The 19,366-nt window shown below is 40.0% G+C and overlaps 1 protein-coding gene across 1 annotated transcript in view; it reads right to left on the bottom strand.

Annotated features, from left to right (window-relative positions):
- Positions 1 to 1,336: 1,336 nt before the first annotated feature.
- Positions 1,337 to 19,366, bottom strand: part of slc25a21 (solute carrier family 25 member 21) — a 330,659-nt gene continuing 312,629 nt past the window's right edge. Inside the window, exons 8-11 of the mRNA XM_078407167.1 lie at positions 4,296 to 4,460; positions 2,969 to 3,150; positions 1,742 to 1,794; positions 1,337 to 1,601 (exon numbers count right to left, since the gene is read on the bottom strand). Of these exons, the coding sequence (XP_078263293.1) occupies positions 1,540 to 1,601; positions 1,742 to 1,794; positions 2,969 to 3,150; positions 4,296 to 4,460 (462 nt within the window). The 3' untranslated portion in view covers positions 1,337 to 1,539. The remainder of the gene's footprint in view (positions 1,602 to 1,741; positions 1,795 to 2,968; positions 3,151 to 4,295; positions 4,461 to 19,366) is intronic.

The following is a 19,366-nucleotide window of genomic DNA, read 5'->3' as shown; positions in this document are numbered from 1 at the left end:
TTGAATCACTTCTCTGACCACAGACTCAAAGTATCAAAGTAAACTGCAATGTGTTGCTTTGATTAGTCCAAACATTTCAAAGATAGTCGCCAAACTTCAAAGCTTTGTGAACTTTTCCTTATGACTTAATTGAAAAATCATATTCTTGGTGTACCATTTTCAAAATCCAACAGTGATAGAGATGTACTTCTGTAAAGCACCCACTTTTGACAAAGGAATTACATTGAAGTAAATGAGAGAATTAAGCAAATAATTGTAAGTCAGGCATTTGGTAAATACATAATTAATGTGAGGGAGGAATGGTTATTGAACAGAGTTTTTTTGAAAATAAAAATAAAATGGCAAAGTTTATTTTCATATTACTGTGTAAAGCTTTTCTCCACAAATATTATGAATAGCCCTCTAGAAAGCATACTCGTCAACTAAAGGATGCCTAGCTATTTGAAGAATAATACAGATATCAACTATTATGTACATACAGAAGAAAGTTTGGCTTTGTGTTTTATGAAGGACATATCATTTCTTCAGCAAAGGACGCAAAATCAAACATCCCTCCAAATCTACAGGATCCAATGCAACCTCAAAGGGTCTAGCATAGTGCAACAGCTAGAGGATAACGTTAGCTTTTTGAAGACCTGAACAAAAAAACTTTAAGAAGTTGATCAGAACGTTCAAGCTTATTGTGACACCTATATACAGACACATACCATGGATTTATAGCCACAACCACTATGAAATGCAACTTCTCTATTTGATGGTTATAACGTTAACCCTACAGTCAGGTAAAATATTAACATGTTTTCCTGATGGTTTCAAGAATGTTTTTGTTTGAAAAGACTGTACATCAGCTCACCGTGTAGTTTACATCCGTGTAAATAATCAATTTTATTTGTTGGTATAATGGTGGTGGAAGAAGATATAAAAACAAAATTCATATAATGGTAATTAGTACTTTAGGTAGTATATATCCAGTATATCAGGCTGTAACTGTAAATGGGTGGCCACACAATCTGTACTCCATGAAGATGTTAAAAAAAATACTTAGCATAATTTAAAACATAAACCATTTTTTAAAGACATTCATTAAGTCTACAAGTTTCAGTTGTAAGATTAGTTCAATGCTCTCACAGATCTACTCGCTAAAGCTTTCTATTCAAACTGCTAAGTTCGGGATTGATGTACAGAAATTTAAATCATATAAAAAGGATGTAGATCAATAGGTTGTACCTGTATATATCTGTAAGAAAACATTTTATTTTTATAAAATAGTTAAATTAAAAACATGAATTACAAAATATTTGTTTTATTCAGAAATGTAAAAATTGTTGTACGTGTTTGTTAATCATTTTAGGTTAATTTATTGACATGAGAAAATACTTTACAATTATATCATTTTGCCTGCTTTGAATACAGATCTAGATGAATTTCATCTGGAAAAAATAATGTTCTTCATGTTTACACAGGTTTATTGGGAGACGATGTAACATGATGTTTCTTAAGAAAATGAATGTGTCTTAGTTATATGTTGTTCTGCTTGACTCAGAAGTTTTTCTGAAGCCACGCAAATGCATATTCATAAACCAAGAGCATGACTGCACCACCTGCAGATAAAGAGGGATGAAAAGAGAGACAATGATCAATGCAACTCAGCAATGGATGTTAAATTGGCAAATTATTAAAGATAGTAAAATGTCTTTAAGCCAACATGTTTGGTTAGAGTATTTACATATATTGGAATTACCTGGCCCTAGTCTCATGACCTTTGGAACCAAACCTTTGTACAATGCAAAGAACCTATCAAATGGAATATAGATGTATTTGTTAATATAGGAAACAAAATATTCTAATGTTTGCGACAAAATTGTGTTAAGTAATAAAATATCATATTCATCTATTTAACCTCCCCTCCCCAAAAAATACTTTTTATTTAATTCTCTTGAATATGCTATGAAAAAAGCATAATTTATTAAATAAACATAAATGATACAATGAAGTTGGAAATCAAGAGCCAGGGTATTTTTTTAAATTTATTTCTATGCCATGCTTTACAATTTCTGAACAATGCACTGTGTGAGAATTTCCATACATTACATGTATTTTGCAAAGAAAATTGAGTACATTTATTGATGGAAATTATATTTTCTAAAAATTTACTAGGGACTTTATGTAATTTTGTTATCTTCAGCCCATAAATAACATTGAATTCTCCAATTTCCAGTAATATCCCCCCATCCTTCTATTGCTGCCCTCATGACCCCTCCCCCAACATGCGTTCATTTCTCTTACCACCCATCACCCTGTTATTTCCCTGTCCTCTTTATGCTCATCCCGCACCCCTTCCACCTCCGCAACCACCATTTCCCTTTTTTCTTCCCTCTTTCCTCTCCCCCGATTGTTTCCACCCTTATCTATTCTTCAGGCTTATTTTTCGCTCCATCTTTTCTTTCATTTTGGACACCCTTTTTTCTCCTTTTCACCTCTGTCATTAATTCCACGCCTCTGGCAATCAACCCCTCTCCCCCCCTTCATCTGGACCCATCTATCACTTGCCAGGCTATGCCCCACCCCAACCTTTATTTTCCAGCTTTCTCCCCCATCAGTCTAAAGAAGGGCTGTGACACAAAATATTATCCATCTATTTCCTTCCACATTCATGGCCTGATCAACTGAGTTTCTCCAGCACTTTAAATTTTGCTCAGGATTCCAGCATCTGCAGACTATTGTGTCTCTGTATGTGTTATGCCTGCCCCTGAAATAATTAGTGCTGCCCCTTCCTTGCTCTGAACTTCCTTGTATGTGAGATGCATCTAAAATTTAAAGTAAAATCTGAAAAGGAAGGTTAAATTTCGGCCCATTTTGGACATGGAAGGGATAACCATGGTCATATTTTTACCATGTAGCAATGGGACAAAAACGTACTGCGAGTGTTAAGAGGGTTCAGCTTTCAAACTAAAAAAATGACTCTTACCCTTCCTCCCTATAGATGGTTTTCATAGAGGTGAAACACGTTCTGTATTTAACTTCTCCTGGCTTGGGCTGTGGTCCCTGGATTCTGCTCTTTGCTACATCGAATGGGATGTTGACACAAGAAGCAATTGTTCCTGACAAAAATCCAATCCCTAGTTTCCTCAAGAACTCAATTGATGGGTCCTAAAAAGAAAGAACATTTGTTTCAGGGGGAAAAAAAATTACAATTTATTGAAAATCTATGCAGCACTATATTTAGTTATTCTACTTAAACACATTAAGGATTCCTATACCCATGCTCAGTTTTTTGACAATCATACAGTTTGTGTTTTTACACATGTTCCAAATTGTTGAAACGCACATTTCCTTCACACAGGATTTATAAACAAAGTTCATAAAAAAGACTGCTTTGGCATATGGGGATGATTTGTATAATTAGACCTTACAATGTACTTAGTATTACTGTATCAAAACATGAGAAATCCAAGCAACCATATTAGCTAATTGACTAGAATACTTTACAAATGACAACAACTTCCACCATGAAATTTACCAAAAACACTGATTTGTACATGACATCTCCATATGTTTAAAAAAAAATCCTGATTATATTGTCCTGTGTTTTTGTTCCCTTTCCTGCATGTTTTTCTCTTCAGATTTTCTTTCATGTTTGAACTATCCAGTCTATCAAGAAGTAGAAGTTTCCTGTTATTAACAATCCACATTAGTTCAATTATAGCAGTGACTGAAGTCTCGTCTTTTTGCAAAACAGCAGCAACTAATTTAATTGACCTGAAGTATTTTTACAGTATGCCACTACTTTAAAATGTTGCTTGCTCCAGACTTTTGCCTTGTACAGATTTGCATTCTTAGTCTTTAAGCAATTTGGTGATGTTTTATGTTGATATATTCAAATCTACACTTCCTTCTGTTTTGCATTAGTAATTATTTATGCGGGCCTGCCATCTACTGCAGTTTGATGGATAATTAAATGTAATAGTGTAATGATATACACTTGCAAAATGTTGATGTTCAATGTAAGATTAGTTATGGGCAACTTTTTGGAACATTAGCAAGCTAAACGATTGATAAAGAAAAGCCATGACAGATGGCCAAATGATATATTCTTCCTGAAGCCCAACTTAATTGGGGCATTGCGACATATGTATTGCCTTAGTTTAAATTAAAGATTTGCATGGGGAAATGAGCTGATCCAGAGTGAAAGGAACATGAAAATCCACTACATACACACACACACTAACAGTTCCTGGTTTCTGCTTTCCGTTTCACTCTTTAAGATTGCCTGGTTATTTGGAACAAATTATTACCTTATTTGCTGGAATAATATTCTTCACGTTGAAGTAAAATCCAAAATAGATCATGTTAAATACACCATGCCGACCTAGTGTTGCTGTCAGACCCTTGTTCAGGCCCCGTAGTCCCAAACCCTGAGTTTTGATTATTTCACGTGCATAAGCAAATGAGGATGGTTGCTGTATTGAAAGAAATGACACAGTTATTTTTAGATAAAGTAATAAATCAAAAAATCAATTTCCTTATGATAAGTTTGAATTCCTCTAAAGAACTGAACTGTTAGAAGGCAAAAATGATGCAAGTCAAGATCCAGTGTGAGATGCGATTGTTTTAATTTGGAAAGATTTCCTGCAATGCTGCCCATGCTGTCAGGTTGAAGCTGAGGGAAAGGGAAGCAGGAGTGGGCCACATGTATTCACATCTGCTCTGTCATATAACTCGCTTGTGGAACATCTTCAATTTTTAGTCTGCTTCCCACATCTTTTGATACCCTTGCAGTTCAGAACTTCAGCCTTGAATGTATTCAAGCCAAGGATTCACACTGAAAGTAGAATTAGCATGTCAGGTCGAAACAGCTGACACCATGTTTTGTGACTATGATTAGAACATCTCTGGCAGAGAGCTTGTTGTGTGAAAAATAGATCAATATATTTCTTTAGTTTAGAGATATATCATGAAAGCAGACCTTTCAGCCTACCGAATCCAGACTGACTTCTAATCACCTGCTCATACTAGTTCCATGTTATGCCACTGTCTTATCCACTCCCCACACATCAGGAACAATTTTGCAGAGGCTAATTAACCTACAAACCAGTACTTCTTGGGATGTGGAAAAAAACCGGAGCACCCGAAACAGGGAGAACATGCAAACTCCACACAGACACTACCTCTACTTCCTTAGATGTCTTAGGAAATTGAGCATATTCCCTACAGCTCTCACCAACTTCTACAGGTCCACCATACAAAGCATTTTTATCAGGATGCATCACATCTTGGTTTGGGAACAGCTCCATCCAAGACTGCAAGAAATTGTAGCAAATTGTGGACGCAGCCAGACCATCACACAAGCCAATTGACTCCATTTATACCTCACGCTGCCTCAGCAAGACCAGCAGCACAATCAAGGATGAGTAGCACCCTGGCCACTCCCTCTTCTTCCCCCCATCTCCATTCAGGCAAAAGGTACAGAAGTGTGAAAACACACACCTTCAGATTCAGGGGCAGTTTCTTCCCAGCTGTTATCAGGCAACAGAATCATCCTGCCACAACCAGAGAGCAGTCCTGAACTACTATCTACTTCATTGGTGACCCTCAGACTATCCTTGATCGGACTTTGCTGGCTTTACCTTGCACTAAATGTTATTCCCTTATGGTGTAACTATACACAGTAAATGGCTCGAATATAATCACTTATTGTCTTTCGGCTGGCTGGATAGCATACAACAAAAGCTTTTCCCTATACTTCAGTACATGTGACAATAAACTAAACTAAACTAAACCTGAGGTCAGTATCTCAGAACCAGGATCTCCAGCACTGTGAGACAGCAACTTTAGCAGCTGCGCCACTGTGCTGCCCATTTGTGGTGTATGAATGTGATTAAATAGCACAGATCAGACTGGTTGGATATCCATGTCTTTTGTGTATGTGATTCATTTGCATATATAGCATGTGGAGCAAGGATAAATGACTTCAACCCCATGCAATGTTCATTTACATTCTCCAGGCTGAAATTCTACGGTACATTTCCGATTAAGTCATCATGACTGCTGCCAGCAGGAAAGGCATTTTTAAAAGATTGGTAACATGCACAACACCTGTGCTGTTTAATGGTGTAATCAACCATTTGTAGCATGCATGGAAAGTCAAGATGCAAATCATCTTGGATCCTCCCATGAATTAGAAAGTGCTGTTGTAAGTGTGTTGGCAGTCAGGATGAATGCAGAGCAACCTTTCATAGGAGTCCTATTGGTTCTACAGCACAACAAGGAGTTGGTGAAATGAAAGTGAATGCAAGCCAGAATTGTCAGAGGAAGAAGCAGAAAGGGAAGGAGGGATTTTGTCAGTGAGAGTGCAGAGGAGCCATGCCCACCTTTAACTGTCCAAGGATCAAAGCAGACAGAAGTAAGGTTCATGAAAGCAATGGTGACAGGAATCTATCACTCTTCATGCAGAGCTCCATCTACACATCGGTGCCTGTAGATGTGAAGGCCAGTGTTATTTTTACCTTAGCTTACTGACTGTTCCTGGGTGCAGTTACTAATTTCAATGTTTGGAGTATACCTTTTTATCGAGGACAATCACCAAAGCTCTCTATTCGAAGAAAGCAACTTTCATCTCAATCTCTTGTACAAACACCACCGGTAGGTTTGCTGGGATCATGAGATTCACGAAGGTTCAATAAATGACAAATAACAATTCAGTCGCACTTGGGACACTCCATGTGATTTTGAACTCTACATTAAATCTGTGGAACCTGTGAAAAAGGTTCTGACAATCCGTCTAGCTTAGGAACAGGCCCATTAGCCCACCATGTTCATGTGACTATCATGTACCTATTGAGATCAGTCCCATTGGTCTGCAGTCTTCTATACATTGGCGATTCAAGTGCTTGTCTAAATATTTAATGCTGCAAGATTATCTATTTCAACGTAGGAAGAGTGTTCCAGATTCAAACCACCCTCCAAGTGAAATAAATCTTTGTCAAATCCCTGTGAGGAAGATGCTATGAGGTTGCAGGGTGACTTGGACAGGTTGTGTGAGTGGGCGGATGCATGGCAGATGCAGTTTAATGTGGATAAGTGTAAGGTTATCCACTTTGGTGGTAAGAATAGGAAGGCAGAGTATTATCTGAATGGTGTCAAGTTAGGAAAAGGGGATGCACAATGAGATCTGGGTGTCCAAGTGCATCAGTCACTGAAAGGAAGCATGCAGGTACAGCAGGCAGTGAAGGAAGCCAATGGAATGTTGGCCTTCATAACAAGAGGAGTTGAGTATAGGAGCAAAGAGGTCCTTCTGCAGTTGTACAGGGCCCTAGTGAGACCGCACCTGGACTGCTGTGTGCAGTTTTGGTCTCCGAATTTGAGGAAGGATATTCTTGGTATTGAGGGCGTGCAGTGTAGGTTTACTAGGTTAATTCCCGGAATGGCGGGACTGTCATATGTTGAAAGACTGGAGCAACTAGGCTTGTATACACTGGAATTTAGAAGGATGAGAGGAGATCTTATCGAAACATATAAGATTATTATGGGGTTGGACACGTTAGAGGCAGGAAACATGTTCCAATGTTGGGGAGTCCAGAACAAGGGGCCACAGTTTAAGAATAATGGGTAGGCCATTTAGAACGGAGATGAGGAAAAACTTTTTCAGTCAGAGAGTTGTGAATCTGTGGAATTCTCTGCCTCAGAAGGCAGTAGAGGCCAATTCTCTGAATGCATTATTCAAGAGAGAGCTAGATAGAGCTCTTAAGGATAGCGGAGTCAGGGGGTATGGGGAGAAGGCAGGAACGGGGTACCGATTGAGAATGATCAGCCATGATCACATTGAATGGCGGTGCTGGCTCGAAGGGCTGAATGGCCTCCTCCTGCACCTCTTGTCTATTGTCTATTGACAATTTACAGAAGCCAATTAACCTACAAACCTTCCTAAAGCTTTAATCCTTCATCCTAAACCCAAGTCCTCTGGTTGTAGATACTTCTGCAATAGAGAAAAGTTTTGTATGACCTACTCTTTCTATGCATCCCTAGCAGACCCCCCTGCAGCCTTCTCCACTCCATGGTAAACTAACAGCCTATCGAGTTTTACCTCATAACTGAAACACTCCAAGCAACAATCAGTGGGTTGAGCAGCATATGTGAGGGGTTCTGGAATTGTCAGCATTACAGGTCAGTAAGCAGTTTCAACCTGAAATGTTGAAATGTTGATACTTCTACTCGCTCAGATGCTGCTCGACTGGCTGTTCCTCCAGCAGATTGGTTGTTGTTCCAGTTCCCATGATTTGCCATCTCTTGTCTCTACAATTCTTCTGTGCAATCACATCCTTCCTACAGAGTGGTGACCAGAACTGTACACAGTAGTCTAGCTATGACTTACCCAATGTTTTATAAAGGTGTCCCATAACCTCTTTAATCTGATATTCTATGCCCCTGCTATTAAAGACAAATTATACCCTCTTCACAACTTTATCTCTTTTGCTCTCACCTTCAGGAATTGTTGCACTTGTGTACCAATGTTCCTTCCTGTTCTTAATACTCCCATTTGCCCCACCATCCATTGTGTATATTGACCTTTATTAGTTTTCCCAAAGTGCATCACCCTCCATTTATTAGAATTAAATTCCATCTGCCATGGTTGTGTCCACTTTTCCAACTTGGTTAATATCATCTTATGATATCCTCATTATCATGACCATCCTCATTATCAATAACACCATAATTTTCTGTGTCACATGTAAACTTACTAATTACCCTTCCTAAACTAACATCCAAGTCATGAATGTATATGACAAACAGCAAGGGTCCCAACACTGATCTCTCTCTGGTACACCAATGGTCATAAGCTTCCAATCACAAAAATAACCATTACCATATCCTTCTGCCTTGTACAACCAATTCAATTTTTAATCCAATTTGCCAACTTGCACTGAATCCAAAGCACTTTAATCTTTTGGATGGTGCCATTGAAGTCCAAGTGTCCATAAGATAATAAGACAGAGGAGCAGAATTCGGCCATTCAGCCCATCGAGTCTACTCCGTCATTCAATCATGGCTGATTTATTTTTTCCTCTCAACCCCATTCTCCTGCCTCCTCACCTTAACCTTTACTAATCAAGGATTTATCAATGTGTAGGAAGGAACTGCAGGTGCTGGTTTCCACCGAAGATAGACACAAAATGCTGGAGTAACTCAGCGGGACAAGTAGCATCTCTGGATAGAAAGAATGGGTAAAGTTTCGGATCGAGATCCTTCTTCAGACGGAGCTTTGACCCGACTCGAAAGATCACCCATTCCTATCCAGAGATGCTGCTTGTCCTGCTGATTTACTCAAGCATTTTGTGTCTATCAAGGATCTATCAATCTCTGCTTAAAAATACCAAAGGACGGCCTCCAGACCCATCTGTGGCAATTAATTCCACAGATTCACCATCTTTGGGCTAAAGAAATTCCTCCTCATCTCCATTCTGAAGGTATGTCATTTTACTCTGAGGCTGTGCCCTCTGGTTCTAGGCTCTCCCATTACTGGAAACAATGAGATTCTCTTCTAAACTCCAGCAAATACAGGCCCTGAGCCTTCAAACGCTCCTCATATGTTAACCCAATCATCCCTCAGATCATTATTGTAAACCTCCTCTGGACCTTTCCAATGTCAGCACACCCTTTTTTAGATATGGGGCCCAAAATTGCTCACCATATTCCAACCCTTGCCTCACCTGCACCTTATAAAGCCTCAGCGGTATATCCTTGCAATTATATTCTTGTCCCCTTGAAATGAATACTAGCATTGCACTTTCCTTCCTTACCTGCAAATGAAACCCTTTGGGAATCCTGCACCAGCACTCCCAAGTGTTTTTGCTCCTCCAATGTTTGAACCCTCAACTGTTTAGAAAACAGTGTACTCCCTTATTCCTTCTACTAAAGTACATGTCTGTACAGTTTCCTATGCTGCATTCCATTTCTCACTTCTTTGCCCACTCTCCCAACCTGGCTAAGACCTACTGCAGACTCCAGTTTCCTCAGAAAAACCTGCCTCTCAACTTATCTTTGTATCATCTGCAAACCTGGCCACAAAGTAATTGAACGTGAAAAGGAGTGGACCCAACACTGACTCCTGTGGAACACCACTAGTCACCAGCAGCTAACCAGAAAAGGCCCCCTTAAATCCCACTTTTTGTCTTCTGCTGGTCGGCCAATCTTCTATCCATGCTGATACAATGGGCTTCTATGTTGTTTGGCAGCCACACGTACGGCACCTTATCAAAGGCTTTCATAAAATCCATGTTAACAGCATTCACTGGCTTTCCTTTGTCTATCCTGCTAGTTACTTCCTCGAAGAATTCCAACAAATTTGTCAGGCAAGATCTCCTCTTAACAAAACCATGCTGACTGCGACCTCATTTATCATGCGCCTACTAAGCACCATTTCCTCAGTAATAGTGACTGCACTCACTTGTGCCTCCTGACTCTCTCGAATTTCTGGTACATTGCCGATATCTTTCATAGTGAAAGATATCGCCCCCCCCTCCCCCCCCCAAATCCACACTGACCATTAATCAACCGTTCACACTAGTTCTAAGTTGGATGTGCTTCTGGTAAAGATTCTGGTAAAGATCACTTCCAAGTAAAACATGAATGTTGTCTCCCAGAAGTAAAGAATCAACATGTTGTGAAGGTGAAGAGTGCAGAGAAGCAAGTTCAACACAGGTCAGGTTCAGTTAAATAATGTGAACTGGAGTACAACAATTAAGTTGCTCAGGAACAGGAGTGCAAAAGTTAAAGTTTCTTTATTTACTTGCAATTGTTCATTCTGAATTTAGAATTATGCACCACAATGCCACCACCTTGTTTACATATGAATATCTGAAAAAAATACAATGGACATACAATTTAATAAATAGTGCAACCTTGCACAGACTTGTACTTGAACTAAGCTATCCAGTACAGCCAAGAAACATAGATCTACCTTGTTAAGTGAAAAACAAAGCACGTATGTCCTGTCCACAAAAAACAAGGCGAGTGCTATCCAGTCTAATCACCACCTCAGAGTGATGCAAGTGATGTTAACTCTGCAATTAAGCAACACAAGCTCAAGTCCATCCTGATCATTGGTGCTCTCTTTGGGTTTTGACTCCGACTTCCTTCGAGCTTGGTTCTAAATTTGGACAAAAGAACTGAATTCAGACGGGAGGTGAGAGTGAATGGCTTTGGCAGGTAGGGATCATTTGCTGAATATGACATCTAGAATCCTTTTAAATTGCAAAACCAGAAGAGTGAGGGCAAGGAATGCACTGGTCCAAAGCACATACAGGAAGATGGTTGTGAGGCCAATTATCCCAGCCTCTGGTTAACAGCTGGTGCTCCTCAGCGCAACATCTCAACCCAATTGATCTTCAGCTGCTTCTTCACTGAGTTCTATTTGCGACTCTTAAGGTAAAAGAAAACTTCATGTGCATATGCAACAAGTTCTGAACAACACTCCAAGAGGTGCTGCAATGACACAAAACATTCATGCCGCACACCGGCATGCACTAGCCTATTTAATATCATATAACCACAGTCACACCATTAACATTCAAGGAATTTGCTAAACCGTGCCAGCCATGTGGATGTTGCAGCATGTACAATGCTCAGAGGCTGGATAAACACGGCACAAAGGCTGGAAATACACAGCTCAATGGCTGGATACACACAGCTCAGAGGTTGGATATATGCAGATCAGAGGTTGGGTATACGCAGCTCAGAGACTGGGTACACCCAGCTCAGATGCTGGTTATATACAGTTCAGAGGCTGGGTACATACAGTTCAGAGGCTGGCTGCACACAGTTCAGAGGCTGGGTTCACACAGCACAGAGGCTGTGTATACACTGCTCAAGGGCTGGGTACATACAGTTCAGAGGCTGGGTACAGACAGGTCAGCGGCTGGGTATACAAAGAAGATGGCTCACCACATTTTAGAGTCATAGCGTCATAAAGCATGGAAACAGGCCTTTCCGCTCAACTTGCCCATGTCAAACAAGATGCCCCAATTTTGACCTTTATTCCTCAAAACCTTTCCTATCCATGTGCCTGTTCAAATGTATTTTAAATATTGTTGTAGTACCTGCCTCAATTTCCCCCTCTGGCAACTTGTGAAATATACCTACCAATCTTTGTGTAAAATAGTTGTCCCTCATGTTCTTACTTTTCTTTTCTTTTCCCTCTCACCGTAAATCTTTTCCCTCTCACCGTAAATCTATATACTCTGGTTCTTGATTACCCTACTCTGGGTAAAATAATTGTGCATATACCCATCAATTCCCTTCATGATTTATACACCTCTGTAAAATCACCCCTTATACTCCTGCATTCTAACAAATACAGTCCTAGGCTGCTCAATCTCTCCCTATTGCTCAGGCCCTCAAATCCTGGCGACATCCTCCTGAATCTTCTCTGTACTCTTTCCAGCTTATCAACGTCCTTCCGAAAGCAGGGTGACTAAAACCTGAACACAAAAATCCAAATGCATCCTCACCAATGTCTTGTATAACTGTATCATAACATCCCAACCTCTGTACTCAATGGCTGATGAAGGCCAAAGTACCGAAAGCCTTCTTGACCACCCTATCTACATGTGACACCAATAGACAATAGGTGCAGGAGTAGGCCATTCAGCCCTTCGAGCCAGCACCGCCATTCAATGTGATCATGGCTGATTATTCACAATCAGTACCCCGTTCCTGCCTTCTCCCATACCTCCTGACTCCGCTATCATTAAGAGCTCTATCTCGCTCTCTCTTGAAAGCATCCAGAGAATTGGCCTCCACTGCCTTCCGAGGCAGAGAATTCCACAGATTTACAACTCTCTGAGTGAAAATGTTTTTCCTCATCTCCGTTGTAAATGGCTACTCCTTATTCTTAAACTATGGCCTCTGGTTCTGGACTCCCCTAACATAGGGAACATGTTTCCTGCCTCTAGCATGTCCAATCTCTTAATAATCTTATATGTGTCAATAAGATCCCCTCTCATCCTTCTAAATTCCAGTGTATACAAGCCTAGTCGCTCCAGCCTTTCAACATATGACAGTCCCGCCATTCCAGGAATTAACCTAGTGAACCTACGCTGCACTCCCTCAATAGCAAGAATGTCCTTCCTCAAATTTGGAGACCAAAACTGCACACAGTACTCCAGGTGCGGTCTCACTAGGGCCCTGTACAACTGCAGAAGGACCTCGTTGCTCCTATACTCAACTCCTCTTGTCATAAAGGCCAATATGCCATTAGCTTTCTTACTTTCAAGGAACTATGTACCTGCACTCCTAGTGCCCCTACAACACTCTCTAGTGCCTTGCCATTTACTGCAAAGCTTCTGCCTTGGTTTGACTCCACAAAAAGCAGCACCTTCCATTTATCTGTATAAAATCTTCTTTAAAATAATTGATGATGGGCTAACATACACATTCCATGCCACCAATTCCCACAATCTATGAATGAAAGGAAAACTCTTCCAACTGCTCTGAATTATAACAGCTGAAGAGAGCAAAACAAGAGTAAATTAAACCCTTAATTCCATCAGATCCCATTAGTAAATGAATCCATCTCCTGCACAATATAGTTTTCTACATTGAATCATAAGAGAACTTAACTAAATTACTATGAATTATTCCCTTGTAAGGTTTTCCTAATTTTTGGTTTGTTTTAAAAAAGCATAAATAATGAAGTACTTGGATTTTATAATTAAGTTGTTCAAAGTTCACATATTGTCGAAAGTTAGAAAAACCTGCAAAGATCAGAATCTGGACTGGATCTCTCTGGTGCACTGATTGTGTCTGAGTTGTTGATTGGACCCTGCCAGTAGTCCCCAGACTGCCAAGGGACAGCAAAACGGGCATTCCATATTGTACCCAGGTAGGTACCAGCATGTTGGTACTGCAGGCAGCAATCCAACTGTATCATAACATCCCAAGTCCAATCTACGATAATCTGGCAGTGGCCGACAAGCTTTGCCTCATTGACTACTGGGTAGATATTAGTTTTTGGCATGTGTAGGAAGGAACTGCAGATGCTGGTTCAAACCGAAGGTAGGCACAAAAACCTGGAGTAACTCAGTGGGACAGGCAGCATCGCTGGAGAGAAGGAATGGGTAACGTTTCGGGTTGAGACTCTTCTGCAGCGTATGGTGGAAATAATGTTAGACATTTTGTTGATATACCAGATATCTTCCTTTTCAGAATGTCTTACTCCTTTCTGCTGCATCAAATTATTAGACGTCACAGCCTTAGCCTGATGCAGTGCTCTTTATTTAAGGAATGCACTGGTGCATGTTCCACTGCATAACACCTTTTGAACGTAAATAATTCCTGGAATGTAAATTGATCCCTTGTTTATATATTTAATAGGCAAATCTTCTCCCACATTGCTTTTAAAAAAGGCTGGTTTAATTAAGTACATTAAGATCTTTCTTTTTTTTCAAAGAAAAACATGTATCATTTGTATGTGTCAGTTCATGCAATGAATTACATTTTTAATTCGATTCACTTGATTAAGAGATCTATGTGGAGTTATTACCCCTGAGCTATCCACAGACCTCTTTGATTAGTTTTCTTACTCAGGACCTGATTCTGGAAACCATAAATTGACACAATACCATGAGTATAGATTTACAAACATTATGACAGAAACACAATGCACATCATTGAACTAAAGTCACACAAAAAAGCATTTTACCATATTCGAGTAGCAAATATTTGTCCACATGTTATCTCACATTAAATATGGACAAATATTTGCAACTCAAAGAACCTCACGTCGATTTTTTGATCTGTTGCTTTTAATTAGCATCTATGCATGGAAAAACCCAATGAATTACTTGGCCTTTGGGCATAACACAGCACTTCATTACAGTAAATGCCATCGACCATTATATCATTTGGCAATGTATAATCTCCTTATTGTGAACATGCTTGTTCCATTCACAACTTCATTACGAGTGCCATGGGTGCCTCTTCAGAATCGCCAAAAACAATTCATGAATGTTCCAATTCTGAAATCTAATTATCCGACTTCATTATGATTCTCTTGTTGTTAATAATCATTTTGTATAAGCACAAAAACACAAATTCTCCCATGTCCTCACTAGCAACAAAGCATTTAAAACTTCTAAAACTCAACCATACAAAGCTTCTAAAACTCACCCTAACAAAACTTTACTAAATGCTGCCTGGAAATTCAAATTAGCGGTCCTTGGCGACCTCCTATCCTTAGATTTACTCACCTCTTCAAAGGGCTCCTGAAGCCCATGTGAGGGTTACAAATTAGTATGGTACTAAACGTTCCTTTACATCAAACCCTTCAATAGTTTTGACTGCAACTCAGAGCAAGCTCATGAGCAGCAGATATTTTTGTTTTGTTTTAAAATAATGGTCCATGTAAAAGGCTAGATTTGCAGATTCATGGAGTCATACAGCATGGAATCAAGACCTTCAGACCAACTCGTCCACGCCAACCAAGATGCCCCATCTATGCTACTCCTTTTTGCCTGTGTTTGTCCCATATCCCTCTAAACCTTTCCAATCCAACATTACCTACAGTTCAGTTATGTGGCAGCTCAACTGCTCTCCAAACCTTAAGTTTATCTTAAATAAGAATGCCCTTTGCTTCTACCACGCTAAAATACTGCAGACACAGAATATGCTCGGAACCCCACGCTGTCCTAAGGAACAGACTTGAATGTACAATGTTCATGTTATTTCTCTCACCGCAGTTCCTGCCTGACTTGCTGAGCATTTCCAATATTTTCTATTTTAGTTTATAATAAGGATATCTGACCTAACCTTTAATTTACTTTTGAATAGATTGAATTGATCATTTTTTTGACGGAGTAAGGGAGAATGTTGCTGTTTTGTAATTCAATGTTTGAAAGGCATTTGGCAAAGTATTGAATAATAAAAAAGCAAAATCAAAGTCCATGGGATTAAATGGGCAGGGACAGAGTTATGTACAGTATTTATTGCAAGGTATGAATAAGGTTGGGAATGCTGGCAAATTTTAACTACTTCAATAAATGTAGGACACGAGATGCGGGAGAATATGTTGACCGAAATAGGGACAATCAAGACATGAAGTCAGTAGGGGTCATTGAACATGGTATTTCACTCATACCAAATCCTCATTCTTGCTTCCTCCTCACTTCTTCTTCAATTACTTCCAATTTAAAAGTTGCAGATGGTATCCCACTTAGGCGGTTTTTTAGGCGACTGTCAAAGTCGTAGCAGATCGCCAAAGTTTTCTTTTACCCTACCACAATGCCGAGTCAGGTCGAGATTACACCGTCTTCGGAAACATTGCGAAATTCCCACGCTGTCACTGCTTCTCCGGTGTCCTAATTTTCGTTGAACTCACTGACAAGTCGGTAATTACTTGAGAGTTTTGAAATATAACATCTTGCCCGGGTTACTTGAAAACCAAGCTTCACAGTAACAAGGCATAAACTGGATTGACTTCCAGCTTACTAATAGCAGTATTAAGAAATTTAATTTTAAAAGTGGTTAAATGGATTTTTGTGCGGAGTGTGGGCATTCTTTGAAAATGTACGGGAGATGCACATTTGGTTTTCGGGTTGCATATCTGGGTTGGGAGCCTACTTTAAATGTAATCGCTGATGGCCATAAACATCGCGAAAATTCCCACGCTTACCTGAACGTCAAACTGTTGCCTCCAATCTACCTGTCAAATATCCTGACGGTAAATAAATTGGTTAAACACAAGTATTTTATGGTACAAATTACTTTACTTAATTTAATATTACGTGCTTCTAAAAGCATCTAAGAGAACCTAGCAAACCTGGGGACAGCATGCAACAGCGCCCACAATAAGCAATGATACCTGGCGACAAGCCAGCTGTCGCCAAGAAATCTCATACCGGTTGATTTCTCAGTGACGCGCCGAGATCCACTACGATTCTTTGAAGACTCCTCACGATCATGCCCGCGACACCCCGGCTAACTGTCGGCGACAGCCTAGTCGCCGGCAGTAGCCTTAAAATCGCCTAAGTGGGACAGGCCCTTAAGTTATTGATCTCAATTTCCACTTCTCATCACAACCCCATCTGTGCTATTTGCCTTTCTGGTATAAATGGAAGTCCAGCCTGGCACATGGTGGTTGAACAGCAAGAGAGTAAATATGAAGGCACCCATCACTCTGTGTAGAAAACTTGCCCTGCACATCTCCTTTAAACTTTCCTCCCCTCATTTAAAACTGTGCTCTCTCATCTTTGACATTTCACATGGATAAAAGGATCTAACTGTGTTCCATAGCTATGTCTCTCATAATTGTGTATACTCTATCAGGTCTTCCCTCAGCTACTGACACTCCAGAGCAAACAACCCATGTTTGTCCAATCTCTCCCTCTAATCCAGACAGGACTCCAGAAAATCTCTTCTGCACCCTCTCCAAACCTCCACATTCCTCCTTTAATGGGGTGACCAGAACTGCAAACAATACGGTAAACGTGGCCTAACCAAGGTCCTATAAAGCTGCAACATGACTTCCTGACTCTTATACTCAATGCCCCCGACCAGTGAAGGCAAGTACACCATATACCTTCTTTACCACTCTACTCGCATTGCCACTTTCAGGGAGCTATGGACTTTGACCCGAAGATCCTTCTTTAAGTAGAAAATGACCTTTTTGATAAAATGTCAATCCTGTTTCTCTCTCCACAGATGCTGCCTGATTTGTGAAAAATGCATCTCATAGGTTGGGAAACCTGCTATAAACCCTGTGTTAAACAGAAAGGAGCATGCTGGAGTTCAGTAGTAATATCTTACAGAGCTCAGAACCCATCTATTTTAGCAGCGAGATCCTGAAAAACTCCATTTCAATATTTGCGACTCCAGCCAATACAGAGTTTGATAGAAAACATAAAATGTTCAAATGTTCAGTGCGTTAGACAATGTTGATGGAAATAGAAACATAGTTAATGTTTCAAAATGGTGTCAAATGAGAAACCAGCAGTAGTTTGTCCTGATGTCACACCTGATTTCTATGCTTGCACTTCATTCAAGCGGTGAGGTGATGCCAAGTATGCTGTTTTTCTGATTGGGGCACATAAACTATAAATGGTTTTAGAGGTCTCACATCTGCAAAAACATATCTGTGTTAGATGTCTGGACCTCAAAGAGGAGGTGAGAAGTAATTGCATAGGTTGGGGAGCAGTGACATGAAGGTTGGCAATACAATCCCATGATCAGGGACCTATTTCAATGATATGTATTTGGGCATCCAAGACCAAGAGACAGAAAACCTGAACAGAGGGCCTAAACTCTAGGGAACTCAGGAAACCATCGTGAATCACAACGAGGATTCAATGGAAGGTGGGAAATAGGGAGTTAAATGCCTGTAATTATATCCCAAGGATTTGGACCTAGACTAGGAAAACATTTATAAATCTGAATGACATTCAAGAAAATTGGGACTAATTCCATCTCCACTCAATTTGCCATGCTACGTTTACACAATGAATACTCAATCAACTCTCAAACATAAATCACATTTTATACTTTATAACTAATGGCAGGATATAATGCCTGTACACTGTAATATAAACATTTGTAGGAGAAAGTGCCATTTAACTGATGCCTTCAGTAGAACACGTGGAGATCCTTGCCATGCCCACAATCTGAGTTATTTGGATGACAGGATCTTGTTCATTGGGCTCAGCTGCTCCACAACCAGTGGGCAGTGAAATATCGGAGATTATAGAGATAATGATACACTCATAACTACTCATTTTCAAAATATCACTTCCCCCTCACCCAAAATCGTTTGCCCTTATATGACTCAAGTGATTTAAATGTACTTCTCAATCAAGGTTAGCAAGAAGGCGTCAGAATGTAGCAACTCTCAGTGTGCTATTCCAGAAGATGATCTATTGTACTCATGTAGAGTATGATTTGACTGGATAGCAAACTAGGTTGACATGTGGAGGCTGGATTTCTTCATGGGTGCAATCTATTACTTCTTGAAACTTTAGGGAATCCATGAAATTGAAAGATTTGTGTGTAAGATTCTCTCTAACCAGGAAAGAGTGCGAGGAGATGAATTTTCCACTTCATTCAATGAAAAGATCATGATGATTTAACAAGGCATCAAAGATGACAGGACAGGACCAAACACCAAATCAGCGATGATTCCACTATATTATAGTGAGCAAAATACAACAAGGCCTACTATGAGTTCTGACGTACATAGCAATGTATTGTAAGTTGTAATATGGATGGACGTCCGCTTCCACTGCCTTCATTGTGTCAGGGTGTAAGAAGCTTTGGATGACAGACACAATTTCCTCAGGCAGTGTAACAGAGGCTTGACTGGAGCCATGTGCTGCCAACTCAA

The sequence above is a fragment of the Rhinoraja longicauda genome, chromosome 10, assembly GCF_053455715.1.
Source record: "Rhinoraja longicauda isolate Sanriku21f chromosome 10, sRhiLon1.1, whole genome shotgun sequence".
NCBI classification, from domain to species: Eukaryota; Metazoa; Chordata; class Chondrichthyes; order Rajiformes; family Arhynchobatidae; genus Rhinoraja; species Rhinoraja longicauda.
Note: the sequence above shows the minus strand (reverse complement) of the source record. Positions and strands in the feature narration are given on the sequence as shown.